At 44.2% G+C, this 20,768-nt stretch overlaps 1 protein-coding gene across 2 annotated transcripts; it reads right to left on the bottom strand.

The window, feature by feature from the left end:
- Positions 1 to 271: 271 nt before the first annotated feature.
- LOC139335568 (protein FAM110A) lies at positions 272 to 15,635 on the bottom strand. 2 transcript variants are annotated; one of them, XM_070969224.1, is made up of 3 exons: positions 15,468 to 15,635; positions 3,716 to 4,135; positions 272 to 3,383 (listed from the first exon to the last, which is right to left on the bottom strand). In XM_070969224.1, the coding sequence occupies exon 3, from the start codon at positions 3,371 to 3,373 to the stop codon at positions 1,976 to 1,978; it is 1,398 nt and encodes a 465-aa protein (XP_070825325.1). In that variant the 5' UTR covers positions 3,374 to 3,383; positions 3,716 to 4,135; positions 15,468 to 15,635; the 3' UTR covers positions 272 to 1,975. The 2 variants fall into 2 exon arrangements, with proteins under 2 accessions (XP_070825325.1, XP_070825324.1); XM_070969223.1 differs by lacking the exon at positions 15,468 to 15,635 and having other exon boundaries at positions 3,716 to 4,305.
- Positions 15,636 to 20,768: the final 5,133 nt, after the last annotated feature.

Genomic DNA, 20,768 nt, shown 5'->3' with positions numbered 1-20,768 from the left:
AAACATCCAGGGGAGCTCAGTGAAAGCGCTGTGTGTCAATTATTGATGCTGAAATGAGATTTGAAGGGCGAAACACCTGCCTGGGCTGCACTGGACTCGCACCAGATTTCAGATTAGAAACTGAGGACTTGGCAGCAGCACTTCATAAACTCCCAAAACCCTGAAGAAATCAGAGGAGTGGCTGTTCTCAGCCATATGCTGGAACCAGGTGGGTCTGTCGCTTCATTTACCGTCACTTCGAAGGACCAGAAAATAAGAAAAACTGAACAACGTAGTTTAACAATTTTTTTTATTAATTGTTTAGAGTACACCATGGTAAAGCATTTTGGATCTCTCACTTGAAGACTCTTTGGGCATCCAGTGCCGGATTCAACAGCACACTTCACCGTCACTGCTGTCATGTTCTCCAGCCCTCTGATCTGACTGCCGCTATACGCTGCTCTTCACCTGCTTGTGACAGGTGCAGGAATGAAGAAAAAGCCTGGCTGGTGCTCTACTGAAAACCCTGAAAAGTTAAAGGAAGTAGATGCAGAGGGTGGAGAACCTGTACAGGGAAGACGGACCTCCTCTTCTGCTCCCACTACCACAAACAGGAAGTCAAATAAATACACAACAGTATCACTAAGTTTAGTGCTCCCCACAGGGGCAGGGCTCGTTACACGTAGCAGTCCCCTTTGTACAACTTTCACACAGCATGTGACTGGTGTCTGTATTTGCATGTGATCCTACATTTACTGTAACTGTAGTAGATATTGATCAGATTGCACTTAAAAGCAAAAGTTGAATTCTGTACACAAAGTTGTCCAATATTAAAAAATACATTACAAGTTACATTTTCCAAATAAATATTGGTCCATTTTTGTTAGTATGCCAAGTACATCTTCCTGAGACACTTTCAGAACCACAGTACACTCGCCATGAGTATACTCCCTTCCTTTTACCCAGCCTTTGATTTTCTCTCCATCTCTCTTGAGGCAAAATAACTTTTTCATGCTACACTTACTTCAACCATCCACTTATGAGATCATCCCTTATCATATGACTTGCTCTCTCATCCGTGCCAAGACATACATAGTAAACAGATTTCTCTCACTGCACCAGTGCAGCATAATCCAAGACATGAGGCCGTGTTTCAGATGCAAACACACAACTAGACAATGTTACAGCCAGATAGATACACAGACAGCACTGACTGCAGCTGCTACCGTATTTACTGCAAATGACCTGAATGTACATCTGTGCCGTGAAGTGATTATCTATGTGACAGTAATGTGTGTGCTTTGTTGAGAGGTCAAACCCTAAAATAAATGTATACAGACGTTTCACTTGCATGCTGACAGAACTTTGTATAATAACAGTCTTACAGCCAAAAGGTTTTTTTTTTTTTGAAAATACAAGTGTTTTTATGGAAGCTTTTTTGTGAAGATTCACAGTATCAACGTGGTTCTCTTCCTGGCCTGCTCAGTCACTGCACCCTGTAGCATCAGTCTCCAGCAGTTTGCAGCCCAGTTCCAAGTTCTGGTTCTGTGCTGCATACAACATCTGGTACACACACACGCACACACGCACACACACACACAAACACACGCACATACACACAGTACCTTTATGTGAGGAACCACAGTCGCAAACATCCTCTGCCTTCATCCTCACCATCATCATTTATAGCAGTCTATTATTGCTTTCATATACCAATATTGTTATACAAGATCAAGGAACAGGGAAATATATCATCCGTTTACTGGTGCAGGGAGGCAGTCCTGACTTGCAGCCCAGATAAAAATCACTGATGTGCAATTTCCAAATCAAGCATGAGTCTTCACAGGAAACAGTAAAAAGAACTACTAGATTATCCTTAAATGTGATGTAAGGCAGCAGAAGATGAACAGATGGGCTCCTTTCTTCACACATGTATACATACAAAAAGTACTGCTTCCCTGTTTTTTCTTTTAAGTCCTTTCAAGTCCTTGTTAGTCTACACGTTAGAGACAGCATTATTAGTGTCTCTCGCCTGACGGATGCCGTATAACCACTTTATGACTCGAGCGTTCCTCTCGATGACAGAGATGCCGTAGGGGACCCGTTCATTGGCTGCGGCTGGTCCATCTTCGTTATCCTCGTCTCCTCCATCCTCCCTCACCCGGTCAGCCTCCGAGCTGGGCGTGCTGACGCTGCGGAGCTTGGAGACAGACACAATGTCCGAGTTGGCTCTCGTGAAACACTCCACTCCACCCATGCCCTCCACCTCCTCTGGGTCCAGCCCGCAGTAGTTGAAGAAGCGCTCCATGTCCGCTGTTGCGCGGGAGTAACGGTCACTCAGGTCCGACTTGGAGCGATGTAAGGATGGGTGTTTTCGGGCAGACCCCTTAGAACTGGCGTTTGATATACGGGTGAAAGCAGGGGAAGCTGGTGGGATCATACCTGCGCGGACCAACATGGGACTGGGTGGCAGGTAGGCTGGAGGGGGTGGTAGGGTTTTGGAGGGGTTGTTGAGCTGCACGTGGGGTTGGTTCTGAGGAGGTGGAGGAGGTGGGACCTGGGGGTGTGCGACTTGGCCTTGGGCAGTCTGTCTGGGCCTGAGCTGGGGCTGCAGCTGGGCCCTCTGAGGCTTCCTCATGTCAGCCTGAGGCCGCACGTCCACCCTGCGCACTGTCACCAAGTTCGGGGAGCTATAGGGCACTGGAACACCAATGCGGGGTGCTCGTGCTGGAATAGGTGGGGGACGGCGAGTGGGTTCTGCTGCAGGGGTCCGGAGGTTGTTGTTCAGTGGAGAGGAAGTGCAGGAGGAGGTGGAGGACGAGTTGATAATGCTGTGATTCAATGGTTTGATGTTGTTGAGGAGTCGGTTGCTCCTCTCCTGTTCCACAGACAGGCTACTGCCGATGCTTTTAGCTCCTGATGAAGGAGAAGATGAGGAGGGGGAGGTGGAGGAGGAGGACTGGGAGCATGGCATTGGTCCATCACATACATCATTAATAAGATTATTCAGAATATCTAAGTTAAGAGCAGGTCCTCTTCTCCTTCCACGTCCCTCTCTCCCTCCTCCATTCTCCTCATCGACTGGGCAGCGGGGCCCTTTGCGGGCTGGAGGAGTGCTGATCTGACACTGGAGCATCATCCCTGGAGGAACAAGGGGCTTGCGAATGATTGGTGGTTTGATTGGAGCCTGACGGGTGAGGGCCACCTGCTGGCTCTTAACGTATTTGGCCTTGTCGGCCTCCAGGCGTTCTACAGCGCTCAGTTTACGGGCTCCGGGTTCAGCCTGACGACGGAAGTAGTCCGGACCCTTGTTAAGTATCCTGAAGGGCATGGCAGAGGTGAAGGGAACCCCAGCCAGACGGCTGTCTGATGGCCGCAGGGTCTCCACCGGCATCCTGGAAGAGCTGACAGACAGAAGGAAAGATTTTCTATCAGTCCAAAGCTTTTTGAAATATAATAGGATAAAATTAGTGGAAAGAACAAGAAAATGATTATCTTCTGTATTTGTGTGGAATGTAACAAAGAGTGGACAGGAGACATGAGATGAGACAAACAGAGGAACTGACAGAAGGAGAGGTGGGTAGGAGAGGGGCTTTAATGGTCAACGAACATCCTTTTAGAGCTCCCACATGTCCTCTCTAAGCTTAAGAAAATAGCTCTTTTGTACTCTCTTTTCTTCCCACTCTCCTCCCCCTCCTCCCTCCCTCGCTCCCAGAGCCCCCTTTAACTTCCTTACCGGTCGCTGTGCTGCTGCTCTCTCTTCTCCCCTTTTCTTCCTCCCGTCTTCTCCGTCGCCCCTCTTGCTCTTTTATCCTTCCTTTTTCCCAGTCCAGGCTCAGTGAAAGGCTACTTGAGGGACAGGGTCAGTCGGGGTCAAATTCCACATCAGGCCCAGCCAGACCACCTCTATTAGCTCAGTGCTGACCCAAAAGGGGTTAGGCTGCAGATCGGGGTCACGGGTCAGCCACAGTGCAGCCGATCAGAGCCTCTTTATCCAAAACGCAGGTCTGGTAGATCAGCTGGCAATGATCCCGGGAAACACAACAGCCTTTATGATCCCCCTTCAGAATCCCTGTCCAGTTCGTCTGTCAAGCCTGTCCAGCTGTGATCTCACACAAAAAGCTGACCGGCAAGTCAGCAGGAGATCCCCACAGTCCTGGAGGGGGTTAAAAGAGATGAAAGTCCAAGTCAGATAGTGGCAGAGCACTCCGTTTTCTGTTCGCCTCTCATTAACAAAAGCATCCACACACACTGATACACACACACACTCACACACACACACACACGCACTTCTCCAGCTGACAGACAGAGACTTGCTTCAACACTGAAGTAGAGCAGACGGGACAGGCTTTAATACCGCGTCTGGCTCCTCCCAGCCGGCCAATCACACGTCAGGCCGGGAGCCTCAGTGGGGCACAGGGGGCGGGGTTGGAGGCGGGAGGCGCGCTCGCATTGGTCCTACTCAAAAAGGATTTTGACCAATTGGACCCCTCCCCCCCTCCGAGCACAACAAAACACTGAGGCAGGGTTTTCATTCAAATGAAAATTCTTTGAAAGGGAGAAAGGGGGGAGAGAAGAGAGGGGAGGACAACGAAAAAACAGCTGCAATTTTTACATTGACTTGCATCAAGCTCAGCGGGATCCTATGAAAACATTGTGAAAATAGTGAAAGCTCACAAAACCTTTCTTCTGCTTTAGCTCTTTGTCTTCATCACCGCAGAAGAAGAGACAAAGTGTGTGAACAACAACAGTAAACAATAGAGGATTATCTTATTGCAAGTCCAAATGTGCGTCTTTAATTTGTATTTTAACCATCTGGCTGGTGCTGGTGGAGCGTTGGGCTTCATGTCTAGTGTCTAAAAAAAAAAGAGCCCAACACGAGCAGCACAAGTTTAGAAACAAAGAAACAAAGACAGGCAGTGAAAGTTTTCCCCTGCTCTGTTTCTCCACCTTAGCGCCCAATTACTTCAATTATTTCAAAGCACTGCTGACACACACAAAGTTCATCTATTTTCTCCTCTTTTTCAAAGCTCTAATTTCCCCCCCAAAAAACAACCCTCTCTGTTTCTTATCAGTTACAACATTACACTCTGGGTTACATCACAACCAGTTACCGAGCTCCCACCTCCTCCTCCTCCTCCTCCTCCTCCTCCTCACCTCCAACATACTATCTATCCACACATTTTTAATTAGTCTTTTTATAGCCGTCTTCCTGCCTGTCTCCCTCAACATGTGACCCTGTTTCCCCAACATCTCCCCCTCGCTCTCATCACTGAACAGCCGACCAGAAGCGGGGAGAAAGAGAAAAAACAACCATGACAGCTTAGACTTGGAGACACACACACACACACACACACACACACACACACACACACACACACACACACACACACACACACACACACACACACACACACACACACACACACACACACACACACACACACACACACACACACACACACACACACACACACACACACACACACACACACGCGCTTTCATGAACTGCGAAGATATGTGCACACACAGTCGCCTGATTTGCTTTCATCTCAACCATGTGACAAATCAAAGAAGAGTTTAAAATAGTCTTTCTTAAATTACAAACACATTTGCATCACAGAAAATAATGATTCACAAACATTAAGCAACCGAAATCCTTTAGGCAAACCTCTAAGGAGAACATTTAGGGGATGGAGCAAAAATACCATGATGGAAACACTGAATGGAAAATAAAGAGAATGATCTAAGTGAGAAGAAAATTTTACATCTCATAGACAAAGAACAGAGGGACTGTTCAGTTAGTTTCAGTTACAGGGAGGCAGAAACCCACAAGATGACGACACCAACACCTGTGAACAGAGTTTCATGTGTAAAATCAATGTATGTGCTGTGTCTGTCAGCAACCTGCGAGAGAACATGTTTGTGCAACAGTGCAGTAAACACACAGACGACGGTAAAAACTGGAGCCAACCACTGATTCTTTACAAATACAATATATAGCTGAGACAGTATTTGAATACAGGCTAAACATATCCATTAAAATAAACCATGAAAGCCCCTCTTAAAAGCTTAATTTTTAAGCAGCATATGTCAATTTGTTATTACATGTTTTTAATCTTTCTTGTTCCAAAATACTCAAACACTTTTGTAGAAAATCCCCTACAAAGAGGAACTTAGGAAACTGAGAGAAAAGCCCTCAGTACCTTTTCACTTCTTCAGCTTCAGTGTAATAGTGTAATAATTATCTAAAAGTGTACTTGTACTAAACCGGTCATGTCACGGAAGTTGAAGGCTCCATCTCTGCCTCTATCACACACTTAAAACAGGATTCTTATGGTGGACAAATCATGTAAACACAAAGTGGAAGCCATTGTTGAAGGAACCATGGGATATATATATATATCATGGGATGGTTTAACAACTATGCAAGAGCTGTGTGTTTATACACACACACACACACACACACACACACACACACACACACACACACACACACACACACACACACACACACACACACACACACACACACACACACACACACACACACACACACACACACACACACACACACACACACACACACACACACACACACACACACACACACACACACACACACACACACACACAGTATCCTGTCACTACATTTCGGCTGATAACTGTAATCCATGATCCAGTCTCTTTGTTTTCTTACTGGACCTGATAGTTTAGCTGTGGACACTGATGGGGATGGAGAATCAGAGAGAGTTTGAACCACCAGCAATAATTATTGTCAATGCAAAGCTGCAAAAACCGGGAACAGAGGACTGAAGAGGGTCAAATAAAGGCTGCTATAGTCATTTAAGCTGCATGGAGATCAGATTTGGAAGTATGCAAATGCTACGCAGTTACCTTCCGTCTTTAAAGCTCAGCGATGAGAAGAACCACCTACATGCAAATATTGTCCACACGGATAGTCCCTCATTCCTAAAAACAGCAGCCATTGTCATCCATCTCCTCAATGGGCAGGACCAGGCAGCTAAAATACGTCACTACAGGACTAATGTCTGTGCAAACAGCAACATAATCTCTCTGCCTGCCGCCAAACAAGGTGCGAATTGATCAAGCAACATCATGTGTGTGTGTGTGTGTGTGTGTGTGTGTGTGTGTGTGTGTGTGTGTGTGTGTGTGTGTGTGTGTGTGTGTGTGTGTGTGTGTGAATGAAAAACAACTTTCTAGGGAAACAAAACATCTCCTATCCGTCTTGTTTTTCTAACTTTCCGTCTTTTGGTTTCCATTCATGTTCTGTTCTGCAGTTACACAAACAGCTGATGTCTCCAAAAGCGACAAGCGCACCACAGGCACCGACCACAGCGACAGACCACGGAATGATATTTCTTTTCTGCGATGGAAACTTTCTTGGTTCGATTATCATAAAACTATGCTAACCACTGTGTTGCTGTGAATCTGACTGCACTTACATTCGCCTTTCCAACCGCCATATTAGCTGGTAATGATATGTCTTATGTCTGCTGTGTATGTGAGAAAGAGATTGCATTTCATGGTGTGTGAGCAAGTGAGGAGAAATACGTTAGCAAGAGACAAACAGATTACAAGGGAAGATAGAAGTGTGCTCGGTATTATCCTGATCTCTGACCAGAAACTTGCACAGGGTGACAGGGGAAGCTCCAGCTGAAAGGAAGAGATGACTAACTTTTTACCACAGCTGACGATGGCCACCTACCAACCAGCCCGCTGAAGACTAATTACAGGGAGAGCCCACGACTGGAAGCCATTTGCCTTGCCAATATTTTCTAGCCTTGAGTTACTGAGTGACTGAACACATAGCAAACAGCAACACGTGAGGGAATGGGTTTGGTAGTAAAGTGTAAATGAGCTCTGAGCTTTTATACTTTACTTCCAAGAAAATATTCTGAATTATGACAAAAAGAAACAAAAAAAAACAAAAAAAAAACAAAACAAAACAGAAAAAGGCTCTGAGGGTCCAAACATGAGGGACAGGAACAAGGGGTGTGTGTGTGTGTGTGTGTGTGTGTGTGTGTGTGTGTGTGTGTGTGTGCGTTCTGTGACACCAGCTAGCTTTTCCTATCACAGTGGCCTTGGTCCCAGTGGACATTGACCCCAGACTGTACAGAAAACAACAGACTTCACAGACAGAGAGATGTCATCAGAAAGCTCCTCCTGTCCAATCTGAAACGTAGACACTGAAGAACACATCTTTCACGAAACTAAATACATGGAGGAAGTTACTGGAACAAGATTTTATGAGTTCAATGAATTCTATCCCCAAGGCCCAGTTGAGCTGTCCCTGCCCTGGAAGGGATTCAGCATCTTGCTCAGTGGCAATGTTCAACTAGATACTAGTAAATCATATTTAAATCCTTCAGTTTCTGAGCATATGAGTGAGAGAGAGAGAGAGAGAGAGAGAGAGAGAGAGAGAGAGAGAGAGAGAGAGAGAGAGAGAGAGAGAGAGAGGAGGGGTAGTTAGTCAGCAGTGATTTCTCAGGTTCGTTACTCACTCGAAGGACAAGCAGGAAGTGATGACGCATTCACAGCAGGAAACGTGTGAGAAAGACAGCCAAACAAACAAACGCAGTCAGCTGGAGTCTTTGCTACTGACTGTGTGTGTGTGTGTGTGTGTGTGTGTGTGTGTGTGTGTGTGTGTGTGTGTGTGTGTGTGTGTGTGTGTGTGTGTGTGTGTGTGTGTGTGTGTGTGACCAGCAGGTCGTCCCTGTTTACGGTGACCATCTATTTCTGGGCACACAGACTTGTCTGTTTGCCATGAAGCCAGTGTAACTGCTGTAGAGGAATCACACAGCGAGCCAAGCACTGACTGTCCAACCTCACCAGTGCTTAAGCAACAAAAAACAAAAAAAAAGCTTCACTAAAGCCTCTCCACTTCTGTCAGGCTGTTGTCTTTACCTGCTCGATCGGAGAAACATGGCCCAGATAACAGCTGTGACCACACAAGCAGACACACAGTTACATAATCATTCCGAAAAGACATAATTTTACATATTAAGAGTTTATATCTTTTCATTAGTTCTGCCTTTAATAGACAGAAATATTAATAAACAATAGAAAAGATGAGCATAAAAGTTCATTCTTGACTGAGGAAATATCAGTTAATCAAGAGATTCCCAACTCAAGGTCCACTTACTGGTGTTTTCATCTATACACCAGTTTTCAAAATTTGGTGCCAGTCATGTCCTACGCAAATGGGACAAATTCCAGTCAAATATTATCTGTGTTTATGGACCTATTTTTTCATGTTATGGAGACAACAATTTTTGAAACTGATCCAGTTTTGAGCAAGAGTGCTGCAGCTGACAGACACGAGACAGGCTGCAGTGTATACCCTCAGTGTGTTTGTGTACTGTCAATGTACATCCACAAAAAGTTTGTGTGCCACTGACAGGATCAGGTTGTGTCTGACATTATTAAGGAAATGATCCCTACAGAGATGACTTCTTTTTAAAGAGCAAGATCTGTTTTGTTTAACTAGAGACAGTCATTATATCGGCCAAAGCCACCAGAGTCCATTCACAGACACAGTAATTTTATCATCGTAAAACACACACACGCAACTGGAACAAAATAAAACCCACCAAAATCTTTTTGGTTCATCTTTCCACTGTACCAGCAATCACCACCAACTTCGGTCAAAATAAACCCTTAATTCACCAATTTAGATGTGAAAATATCAAGAGGAGTGAGAGGAAGGGCGTACATCAGAGAAGCAGAGGGGGAAACGTCGTTTAAAGCCGGAATATCTTCACGTTGGAGAGATTTCAACCAGTCGGACACCAACAGATGTCTCTGATTAAAAAACTGTAATTAATGGATTAGAGAAACCTGCTTATACAAACAAAAGATGTATGCATTTATACATAGTATCACACCCATCTGTCTTTAGTGTTCACCAGGAAAAGCTACAATCCACATTCAGTCACAGGTATTATGGGCTCCAGCTCTGATCAGTCGTCATGGAAACATGACGCTCAGGTGGACACGCTAAATTTTATCCCTTTTCAGGCACGATGGTGATGTGCACTGAAGTTCTGGACGTTGGCACAGAAATATTTCCTTGCATCAGACAGAACAGTCAAGTCATTACGCTCTGTTTCTATCTCATCATCATCTCATAAAATATATAAAAAGTGACATTATAACCATAATATAATATTCTCACTGGCCTTCATGCCACTCTCTACTGTTTCCTGTGTGTGTTTGTGGCATCAGCCTCAAAGAAGCAAACTCTTACTGGTAAACCTGCACATATGAGCTAAATTTTGGTGTAAAACGTATGAGAGTCAACAGCCATGCTAGTGGCCCATGAGGATGTAGCTAAATGCTAACATCAACATCCATCCATTTTCTATGGATTCCCTTTCGGGGTCGTGGGGGGGCCGGAGCCTCTCTCGGCTGTCAACGGGCAGGAGGCGGGGTACACCCTGGACCGGTCGCCAGCCAATCGCTGGGCACATGCACACAAACATTCACACTCACACTCACACCTAGGGGCAATTTAGAGTCACCAACCTAATGAGCATGTTTTTGGTCTGTGGGAGGAAGCCGGAGTACCCAGGGAGAACCCACGAATGCACGGGAAGAACATGCAAACTTCACACAGAAAGGCCCGACCCGGGAATTGAACCGGCGACCTTCTTGCTGTGAGGCACGCACACTACCTGCTGCGCCACCATGTAGCCTAACATCAACATGCTAACTAGAGTTTTTAACACATTCACCACCTTAATTTAGCAATCAAGCATGTTAACATTTGCTAATTAATCAAAGGGGAAATACTGCCTCGCAGATGTATGCCTCCACCAGTGGAGGTCAGTGACCTTTGACCTCAGAGCACCAAAATGTAATCAGTTCATCCTTGAGTCCAAGTGAACGTTTGTGCCAAATTTGAAGAACTTCCTTGAAGGCATTCTCAAAGTATCGTGTTCATGAGAATGGGACGTGCAGACAGACAACCTAGAGCATAATGTATCCAGCCACAATCATGTTTTGAGCACATAACACAAACCCCATTTTGTCCCCCAACTGGGACACAACAGATTCGGTTTTAAATCAATAAAAAGCTTAAAGGAAGAGTTCAAAAGGTTATCAGCCACTCCCCTTCAGGGTTCATTTAGGGAGGTCCAAAGACAGCCAATGAAGACAGAGAGGAGAGCACCAGACCTCAGAGGATTCAACCTTTAATGTGTCCTGGCTTCACCGCACAGTGCTGTCCAGCTCTCAGCTCTGGACACGCTGCTCATTTCCTACTGAAAACAGCCCTTGGCTGGGTGGAGAGCTCGTCTGACATGCATGACTGAAGTGTCGGGACCACAGGGTTATGCAACTCTTATATGCACAAGGGTCTAGTGAACTGCAAAAACAGCCACTGAACCATAAGCAGACAGTTATTACAGCATCTCACTTCATCTTTGTATGGCCTTCCCCCACTCCCTCCACCCACTCCTCCACCTCTGCCCATCACTGTCTGCGTCTGTGGCCCCAGGAAACACACACACATCCATGCACAATTACACCCAAGGGAGGGATGAGGAGGGGGCAAATGAAATCCTGTCTCATGTGTACATGTGTAGTTGTGCATCCATGAATGTCAGCATCCATCCTTTCTCTGCATATGTGTATGTGTGTGTGTTTTGTGCGTGTGTGCACGAGCGCACGCAGCAGAGAGGAGAGTTATGACTGAGTAGGTAATCAGTGGAGAGCAGGTGGCTAAGTCTTCCCTCAGGAAAACTGAACCCTGCAGCGAAGACAAACATTCTATAACATTTGCCCATATAAGCTATATAAAAAAAAAAAAATTCAATATGCATCACAACATAAACAAGAAAAACACAATCCAAAAAGGTGCCACACTTTACACTTCACTCAGCTGGATTTCACACACGCACGCACGCACGCACGCACGCACGCACGCACGCACGCACAAAGTTTCTGTTTTTCGAAGCTGTTTTGTCTTTCATTTGCCCAACAGTACAGGGGTTCTCAAACTTCTCAAAAGGTCATCTGATTTCTATTTAAGGTCAGAGGTCTGGAATGATTGGTGATAACAAAATGTCTGTCTCTTGTGATTGGACCAGCATGAAACCGAGGCAGACGAGGCTCAGACTCACTCTAATTCTCCAGCATAACATTAATGTGTGAACTCGACAGCAACGACACACGACACTCACTGCAGCAGTTAACATCGCAATGACAACTATATCAATGATAGGGAAATAAGCCACAGTAAAATCACATTCATCAGGGGACAGGATCGCTGTGAATGATCTCCAGCTACACTGTACATTCAATGTCACTGACAGTTCATTCATCGACAGAAAATTCCTTTCAAAATAGAAAATGTTACACTTCATAACATGTTGCAGCTTATTCACAACACGAGGTAGCAGAGGTCCTCAGCCACATTTGTCCAAAAGCCAGAACACTGTGTTTTAGGCCTAATCAGCCTATTTTCATTATCAGTGCACACAGAGTCCTAAATAACATGGAAAATCCATAATGATAGCGTAACTAGAAAATGCTTCAGACCTCCACCAGTGTTCCATACAAAACCCACGGTTCAACTGCCAATGAATGAATCCTGATCTCAACGGGAAAAAAAAAGAAAAGAAAAAAAAATCCTCTGTGGGAGCCCAAAAAGCAAAAATACCAGAGACTCAATACAACAGTTAGCCAACGAAAATAAACCCAAGCGACGCCTCTTACATCAAGCAGACAAGCTTAGTGACTCTGTGCTACACTGGATAGGATAAAGACAGCACAAATGTTATAAGACAAAGTAAACTGCACTCCGTTGTGAATACAGAATGATTGTTGTTGCAATGCATTATTGTATAAACCTGGTTTATGTTAAAAACAGATTAGTCATGTTCATTACTTGTATTCATAAGAAATATCTATTTGTATCGGGTTCATCATTCAGGTTAGATAGAGATGATTGCTCCACCAAACAGACATGCTCAGAGGAAATTTTAGATCACCAAAAGAAAGACCAGCTCAGTCACATGAATGCCATGTACTGAGCTACTCATGAATGGAATTTACCTCTGAGACATATCACACAAGCAAACAGCACGATTCCATTGAATTTTTTTTAGAACAGCATCTTTTCAATCTGGAACAGATGTAGAAACTAATGTATGGAAGTTAAAGTCCCAGTAATCCACATGTGGACAGGCCTGCAGCACCACAATACATGGAAGCAGTGGAGGGTCTGTCTGCATCTGTAGTCCGGGGATAGTGGGGGGTGAAGTGGGCTGTATTCTGATTTGAAATGAGTTCTGAAAGTTGTGAGAAGTTGGTTTCCATGTTTTCCAAATGACTGCTTCTTTATTGATCCCAATTATTTAATGTTATTGAAGACAGAACGTAAAGACGGGTTACATTTATACGGTCAAATACTCAAAATCATTATTATGGCAGACATTATTTCTTTTTTCATTACTTGACGATGATTGAAGGTATGCATGTATGAACATATTCAGACTTAGGTGCATACATTGGTATTCTTTATCTTATAATTATGACTATGGGAATCACCAGGTTGGGTAGCAGACTGTATCTAACTTGGTCATAGTGTTGTAATAAAAGAAATGTACTGACTAAATTTTTATTGCTTCTGTATAACACAGAACAATGTTAAAAGGAATTACATACTGGAGTGAGATTAAGAACAGAAATTACTATAAATTACTTGGAATACAGTAATGCTAGTTATGAACCAACAAATTCTAAAGTAAATACAGTATTTAAATGAATCTTACCCATCAGTGGTGGATACTCTCCATTAATGAAGTTACAGACTTCATGTATTTTGATTATTGTCTTATTAGGAGCTTGTCTTGTCTGAGTGTGTGTTCTAGACTTTGTCCTGTGTATTTTGTAATGTGATGTAAGTTATTATGGTTGCTTTGTCTGTATGTGAAGCTTTTTGTGGACCCCATGAACAAAGCTGCAATGCTGTAGCTAATGGGGATCCTAATAAACAAACTAAACACACCTGGGGGACATACTGTATGTGCACACATACTAATGTAATTAAGTATGAACTAAAAGATAGAGAACACCTGAAGAGCCACACACACAAACACACCTTTATGCTGCAACTATATAGCCACAGGGCAACGAAGCAAAGGAGAGAAATCCCCCCCACCCCCCCCACACCGTGATGAAAACATTCCAGAGACACGCAGGCGTGGATGCAATCACATAGTGATGTCCTCAGTCAGCTATGGAGCCACCACACACACACACACACACACACACACACACACACACACACACACACACACACACACACACACACACACACACACACACACACACACACACACACACACACACACACACACACACACACACACACACACACTGGTGGGAGGGAGAGTGGTCACTGTGGAGTCGCCTCAATGGCTCGCCCTAACTGTTGGCTTAGATACAGGGAGTGTTACACACACACACACACACACACACACACACACACACACACACACACACACACACACACACACACACACACACACACACACACACACACACACACACACACACACACACACACACACACACACACACACACACACACGCACACACAGACTGGTGGTTGCACTCACATGTACAAACACACTCACACACTGGACTCATTCTCCAACCATTAACCCTTTGTAATCCCAGTTTCTCTGCACTGACAGAGAGGTGCTGAAAGTCTAAAGAGCAGTCATGAAAAAGTGACTCTGTGTTCGCCGACAGCTGCCCTCAACATTTCGCCTCTCCCACACACATACAGGCTTAATAGCAGAAATCAAACACACCTTGGAGAGAAACGAGAGAGTTGATCCAACTTCTCCAGATCTTTCACCCTTATCTACTGTGTGATGAACTGAGGCACCTCTGATGCAATAATGCTCTCAAACACTTTCCCTTTCTGCTTGGAAAAAAAACAAAAAACGTAAATGTCAACATCATACTTGTTACCTGTCTGCACCCTCACCCTGCTACAGCTGAGGGGGCTGAGAGAATGAATATAGTCCTGGAGCAGAGCTGCCAAATGTTATAATCAAGACCAGTATTTTTAGATTTGGCATTCCATCTCAAGGACAAGGAAGCATGGCAGGAACACAGAAACAAACGCTGCCTTTACTATGACAGACATTTCAGTGCTCTGGAAGGTTTTACATCTCAATAAAGAGGTGCTGCTGATCTCTGGTAAATGTCCTATGTTTAAGATAGCATTCACAACAAATGATTGAATGCATTTACATGAACAGAAATTTAAAAAAAAAAGCTTAATTCACTGAAGACATACTGACAATTATCAGTTGCAATTATCACTCTCAAGTATGTTTGCTCCCCCCTCAGGGGGTAGCCCCTTGCGTACACAGACACAACCCCATGTCTACACACTGCAGGCATGCTGATGTCCTCAAACAAGACAGGAGATAAAGTTTACTCACATGATGTATACGAGTCAGGCAGCAAGATCTTGAACTGGGTCTGTGGAATACAGGAAAACTAGAAAAGTGCAACTTCAAAACTCAAGAGAGGAGTTGTTGTGAAAGAAGCAGGTAGGAGTCCGAGGCTGCTTTCCTTGCGTTCCTGTGTGTGCGTGAGCCAAATGAACACTAACCTGAGCCTCTCTCTGCTCCTTCAGGCTCATATGCTTCCCTCCTTCTCCTCCCACTGCTGAGAAGACTCCACCCCCTCTGTCAAGAAGCAGGAAGAGAGTTGGGAGAGCAGGAAGCAAGAGCTTTTTCCTCGTAGTCACGTGATCTTCCAGACACTTTCTCATTAACTTGTCTTCCTTTTAAAGTGCCATTTCCACTACCTATGACAGTGGCAATCGTAATGCAGGAAATGGAAACAATGAAATGATTCATTTTTAACCCTGCAGATGTAGTGGGTAAGGTATCACCAGTGATCATCAGACAGATCATCACAAAGAAAATATTAGTCTAGATTAGTTTAAGTCATTATTCAAGCAAAAATACAAAAGAATCCCTTGTCCCAGCTTCTGTGAGGACCTGCAGCTGATTTTGGTCCTCAGAGAGAGTAAATCTTAAAAACTTTGGGTTTTAGACTGTTTGTTGAGCAAAAAAAAAAGCAATTTGAAGGTGTTAGCTTGGGCTTTAAATTACATGCATTTCCTACTTTTTGTTTATCAAAACAACAGACTGATCACTGACCAGTAGTTGCATCCCTTTAAATTACCTTCAAAAATTTTACAGCAGGTTGAGAAAGGTGAGGAGAAACATGATTGTTTGAATGTTTAGGTGGGTTTAACCTTGTCTACGTTCCTAGCTGCATTCAAGTAAAATCAGACATACAAGCACAAGGCCGTGCTCTGAGAAACACAGCCCTGTTCATTTTGATTTTTCCTCATTCGTGTGAATGAGACCACAGTGTGTCTCCTTTCTAGGGAGAAAACCCAGGGTGCCTGACGAAAAGGCTGAATCTGGCTCAGTTTTTCTTCTAACTCAATGCAGCATCACCCAACAAGGTGCTGCATAGGCCAACCAATCACTTTACTTTATTACTTTGTAATATGAATGCTGTATTTCGAGTGTGTGCCTCATATCCCAGTGATAACTTTCCCTTGGAGTAAAATCCTGTCTCAGTTACTCCAGATAACATCAGCCTTTTCCTTTCAAACTGATTTTTCTGAGATGATAAAATAATGTATTCTAGAGAGAGAGTCAGGGAGGGGAAGTGGGATAACAGACAGCTGGTGATGAAAAAAAAAGGAATATCATTATGAAGGAGGTGTGGTCAAGGATATCCTGTCATTAGGGTCTGCAAAACAGTGGTTCAGGAACAGCTTTAGCTCCTGGATTACCTCAAGAGTATTCCGGTGAGTCTTTCTATGAAGGTTTGTGTCTAATTAATACAAAAAAATAAATAAATCAGGAAATGCACTTGTGTCCATTCCCACGAGTCGTTTAATTCACTTCCTGCACACCGAGGCCGAGCTGCCCTCGCTCCTTACATGCAGTCCAAACACACGCAGCGGTGCTTATTTAAAGTAGTCAGCAGGGCGGGGTGCGACAGAACAACCAGCCTCCCTGTGGTACACACACACTAAAATACATGTATACAAACGGACACACAGAGTCAGGCACTCACACCCACAGTCTAAAATCAAACACACACATGCGGTGGTCAGTCATCCTCCGGAGGCAGCAGCAGGGAGCGGACTTCCACTCACACTCCCCACTATAGAGGAAAAGCAATTGGCAGCTCTGAAGTCAAAAACACACAGCAGGAGTTGATGGGATGGGAAGATAAATACTTCAGCTGGGCCAACAAATTTCATCACCTTCTCTACCTCCTGTAACACATCAATCACACTGTCCTCCCTCCCATCACTCCTTCTGAGGCCTGGGCATGGCTGATAATCACATATTTACTGTATCATCACTGCTTTTTCTTGTTCTTCTCATACATATTTTCTACATTTCCTCTTCTCTGCTTCAGCAAAACATCTACTTTTCTCTTCCTAGATCAATCCATTTTTTCCTCACTTCACTGCTTCACCTCCATCCTGTCTTCGTGTTCTAAGTTAACCTCTCGCCTCATTCCTCTCTCCAACTTTCCTCCTCCTCTCCTGCCAGTCCCTCTCAAATCTTCTGAAAGCTACTCGATCTCTGTGCTGGGGGGAATATTTTAAACATAATACCCTGTGAGCATCCCACCTGGCCCTCCGGCAGTAGTAATGCACCTCCATGAGAACACACACCTTGGTTGGGAGACACAGAGGAGGCAGGTGGATTAAGAGCATTAGTGTGAGTGTGTGGTGCCTTCTTATTTGGCCAAATACTCTGTGATCCATGATACACAGACGTGCATACATGCTCACTTACCCACACAATGATGAGTCTATATTATCACCCCACTGGATGTTTACTAAACACACACCGTTAGCTCTATTCACAATTCCCTTTTCAGATTGATCAGAGCTGGAAATGTGTTTTTACAGAGACCACCTAAAGAGGGCGAGGGGTGTGAAGTTACTGCAGCTCTTGCTCCTTTCTCTCATACCAAAATCATAAGCTCTGTCACTTCATGTGCACACACACACATGCACATTCCACGAATGCAGGCACTCACCAGACTAACATCTCACATTACTGCTCACATTACACACTGGCATGCCCAAGCAGGCCCTGTCACTGTCACCCTGCATCCTCAGTTGGTGAAGATACCAAACTGCAGCCAACTGGAATCAATCTCCTGAGAACATCGCACTGACGCGAGACGCGTATGCATGAATCTAAACTTCTCAGAACGCACCTTCATGATGACACAGGTGCAGGTGACAAGCACGCTGTTCCTGTGCTCCATACACTTATCTCTTCAAATTTGCATTTCATGTCTTTGGCAGGTAAGTGAGGTTATTGCACAAGTGACGACAGATGGCGGTTGAAATTCAAATTTCTAGAGCGAGTGCTTATCAGGTCTGGTTTGGCGTGTGTTGGCTTTCACATACACAAACGTGCTGTGAACAGACAAAGCAAATATTTTGGGCTGGTTTAAACATTTAGAGTTCTTTAGGGCAACATGTGACTTGTTTCAAAGCCACTGACCCCTTTTCAATGAAATATAGCAGACAGCAACAGAGAAAACTCTGTATTCAATGGAAATGAATGGAAATGTGTAAAGATTCAAAGAAAGCAGCCACAACTGCGTTCTTCCTCACCCTCTAAATCAGCTTTACCCCCTTCAATCTTTCACAGGACTTGTACCATTAGTTACCGATACAGATGCTCCTGGCACAGTGAACGACGCTCCCTACATAATACAATATACTACCTCACCCTGGATTAGGGTTAGGTGATATGATAACATACAATAAGACAACAGAAATTTGTCAGCTGGTAGAGATTTCACCACACCGTTTCCACAGATGATATATCTGCTGGTACAGATGACTCACACTTGCATTAACCCTAACAGATTTTATCCATACCGCCCACTGCTACTCTGTATTACAGGGGTGCTCCAGTGATTCAATATTACACTAACTGGCCAAAAATTGAAGGACTGAGGCTCAGAAATCCTGACTTTTAGTATCTAGTATGGGTCACGCGTCAAAAACCCTGGATCTTATAATTGCCATTATTAGTAATTAATGATTAGTTTCATGACTGATTAATCTGTCAGTCATTTTCTCAAATTGTTGTCTACAGTATGCAATATGTGGAAAGCCCGTCAGTTCAAGCACACATTTTCAAATTGCTTGTTTTGTCTGAACGATATAAAATCAAAAGATATTGAATTAGTATTATATAAGACAAGAAAAGCAGCACTTAAGCTGAATTTAGTAATAATTCTACAATTGATTATTCAACTAATTGTTTCAACTGTACCCACAATGTTATTCAGTAGTGTTCATTCTTTCCCCTTTGTTTGTCAGCTCTGTCACGCTTCAGTTAAGAAAACAACCACCAGTTCAGTCAACAAAAAGAAACTTTATGTTGTAACAGCACAGCTGACAACCACATCTTGACCTTCTCCCAGTTCATTTGGACCGTGAGGCCATCACGTGTAAATCTGCAGACAGCTTGCCTCTGTATAAAGATAGTCTTGTAGGATTGATTCCAACGTGACACAGCAGCAGAGATCTCAAACACAAAGGCGTGTTAAAAGCTGTTTGTTTAAGCCCTCTTCTTAGTAGGTCAGTGGGCCTAGTGTGGAGGGGCAGGGTAAATAATGGTTAATGAGAGGCATGTTACGACCTCAAAACAGCCAGAGGTGCTGGGTAGTGTCTCTCACATGCAATGAAGAAGCACGGCCTTCTGGGAATGAAAAAAATGGAGGGAATGATGAAAGAAAGGCTGCCATCTAAACTGCAGTTGTTTGTCTTGGAAGGGTGAGGCAGATGATGGACAAGACAGATCCTCCAAAAATACATGTGCAAACACACCCGCATGTAATCTCACACACAAGCAAATGCCCTTCCCAACTCACACGATGTGGGCGTGTGGGGATTCACGAAGACAAGCACACACTTCGTGACATATCAGAGACACACACAAACTCATCAAACCAGATATTGAATTTGTGTATTCAGCGTTGATTCGGTGTAACGGTCTGGTTCCCAGCCTTTGACCCAATTATAATTCATGACTCACTCTGCATTTGGGCAGAAACAACACTTGTGCTCCTTGACCTGGCAAACACACCTGTTAACTGTACTGAAAAAAAAATGATAAAGGGTTTTTGCAGGATACCAACATCGTGCAAGGTCTTCCTCTCGTCTCAGACTCACAGCTTCATTCAGTCACACAAGACGAAGCTGTTTGCATGCAAGGGATCTGAATGCGAGTGCTGAGCTGAGCTGGTAGCCTCCAGAGTTCAGTACAAACAGAGACACAGCTTGCCAGGACAAGGAGTCACACTGACCTCATTCTTCAGGGGGACAAACTGAGGACAGCAAGGGGGCAATGGCTGAAGTAAAGTCGGCCACGTGACTCCTACTGTCAAGCATATTTGGGCCAGAGAGGGCTTAACCTGACTGTGCACACTTAAAACCTAAGACATCACATCGTCAGATTTCAGTTGAGAGCTACATTTGAAATGACACATTTATCGATCACTCTGGACAGGTCTGCCATAAAACAGAGGGAAAACAAGCAACTTGTTGATCTGTTCACATGCCATGAAAATAACTATACTTGTACTGCCACAAATATGCTTCAGAATGCATGGGAGCAGTTTTCTGCTTCTCTCACCAGTCGTTACACATGCACGAATAACGT

The sequence above is a fragment of the Chaetodon trifascialis genome, chromosome 8 (genome assembly GCF_039877785.1).
Source record: "Chaetodon trifascialis isolate fChaTrf1 chromosome 8, fChaTrf1.hap1, whole genome shotgun sequence".
Taxonomy (NCBI): Eukaryota; Metazoa; Chordata; class Actinopteri; order Chaetodontiformes; family Chaetodontidae; genus Chaetodon; species Chaetodon trifascialis.
The sequence above is the reverse complement of the archived record's forward strand: the minus strand, read 5'-3'. Positions and strand labels throughout refer to the sequence as shown.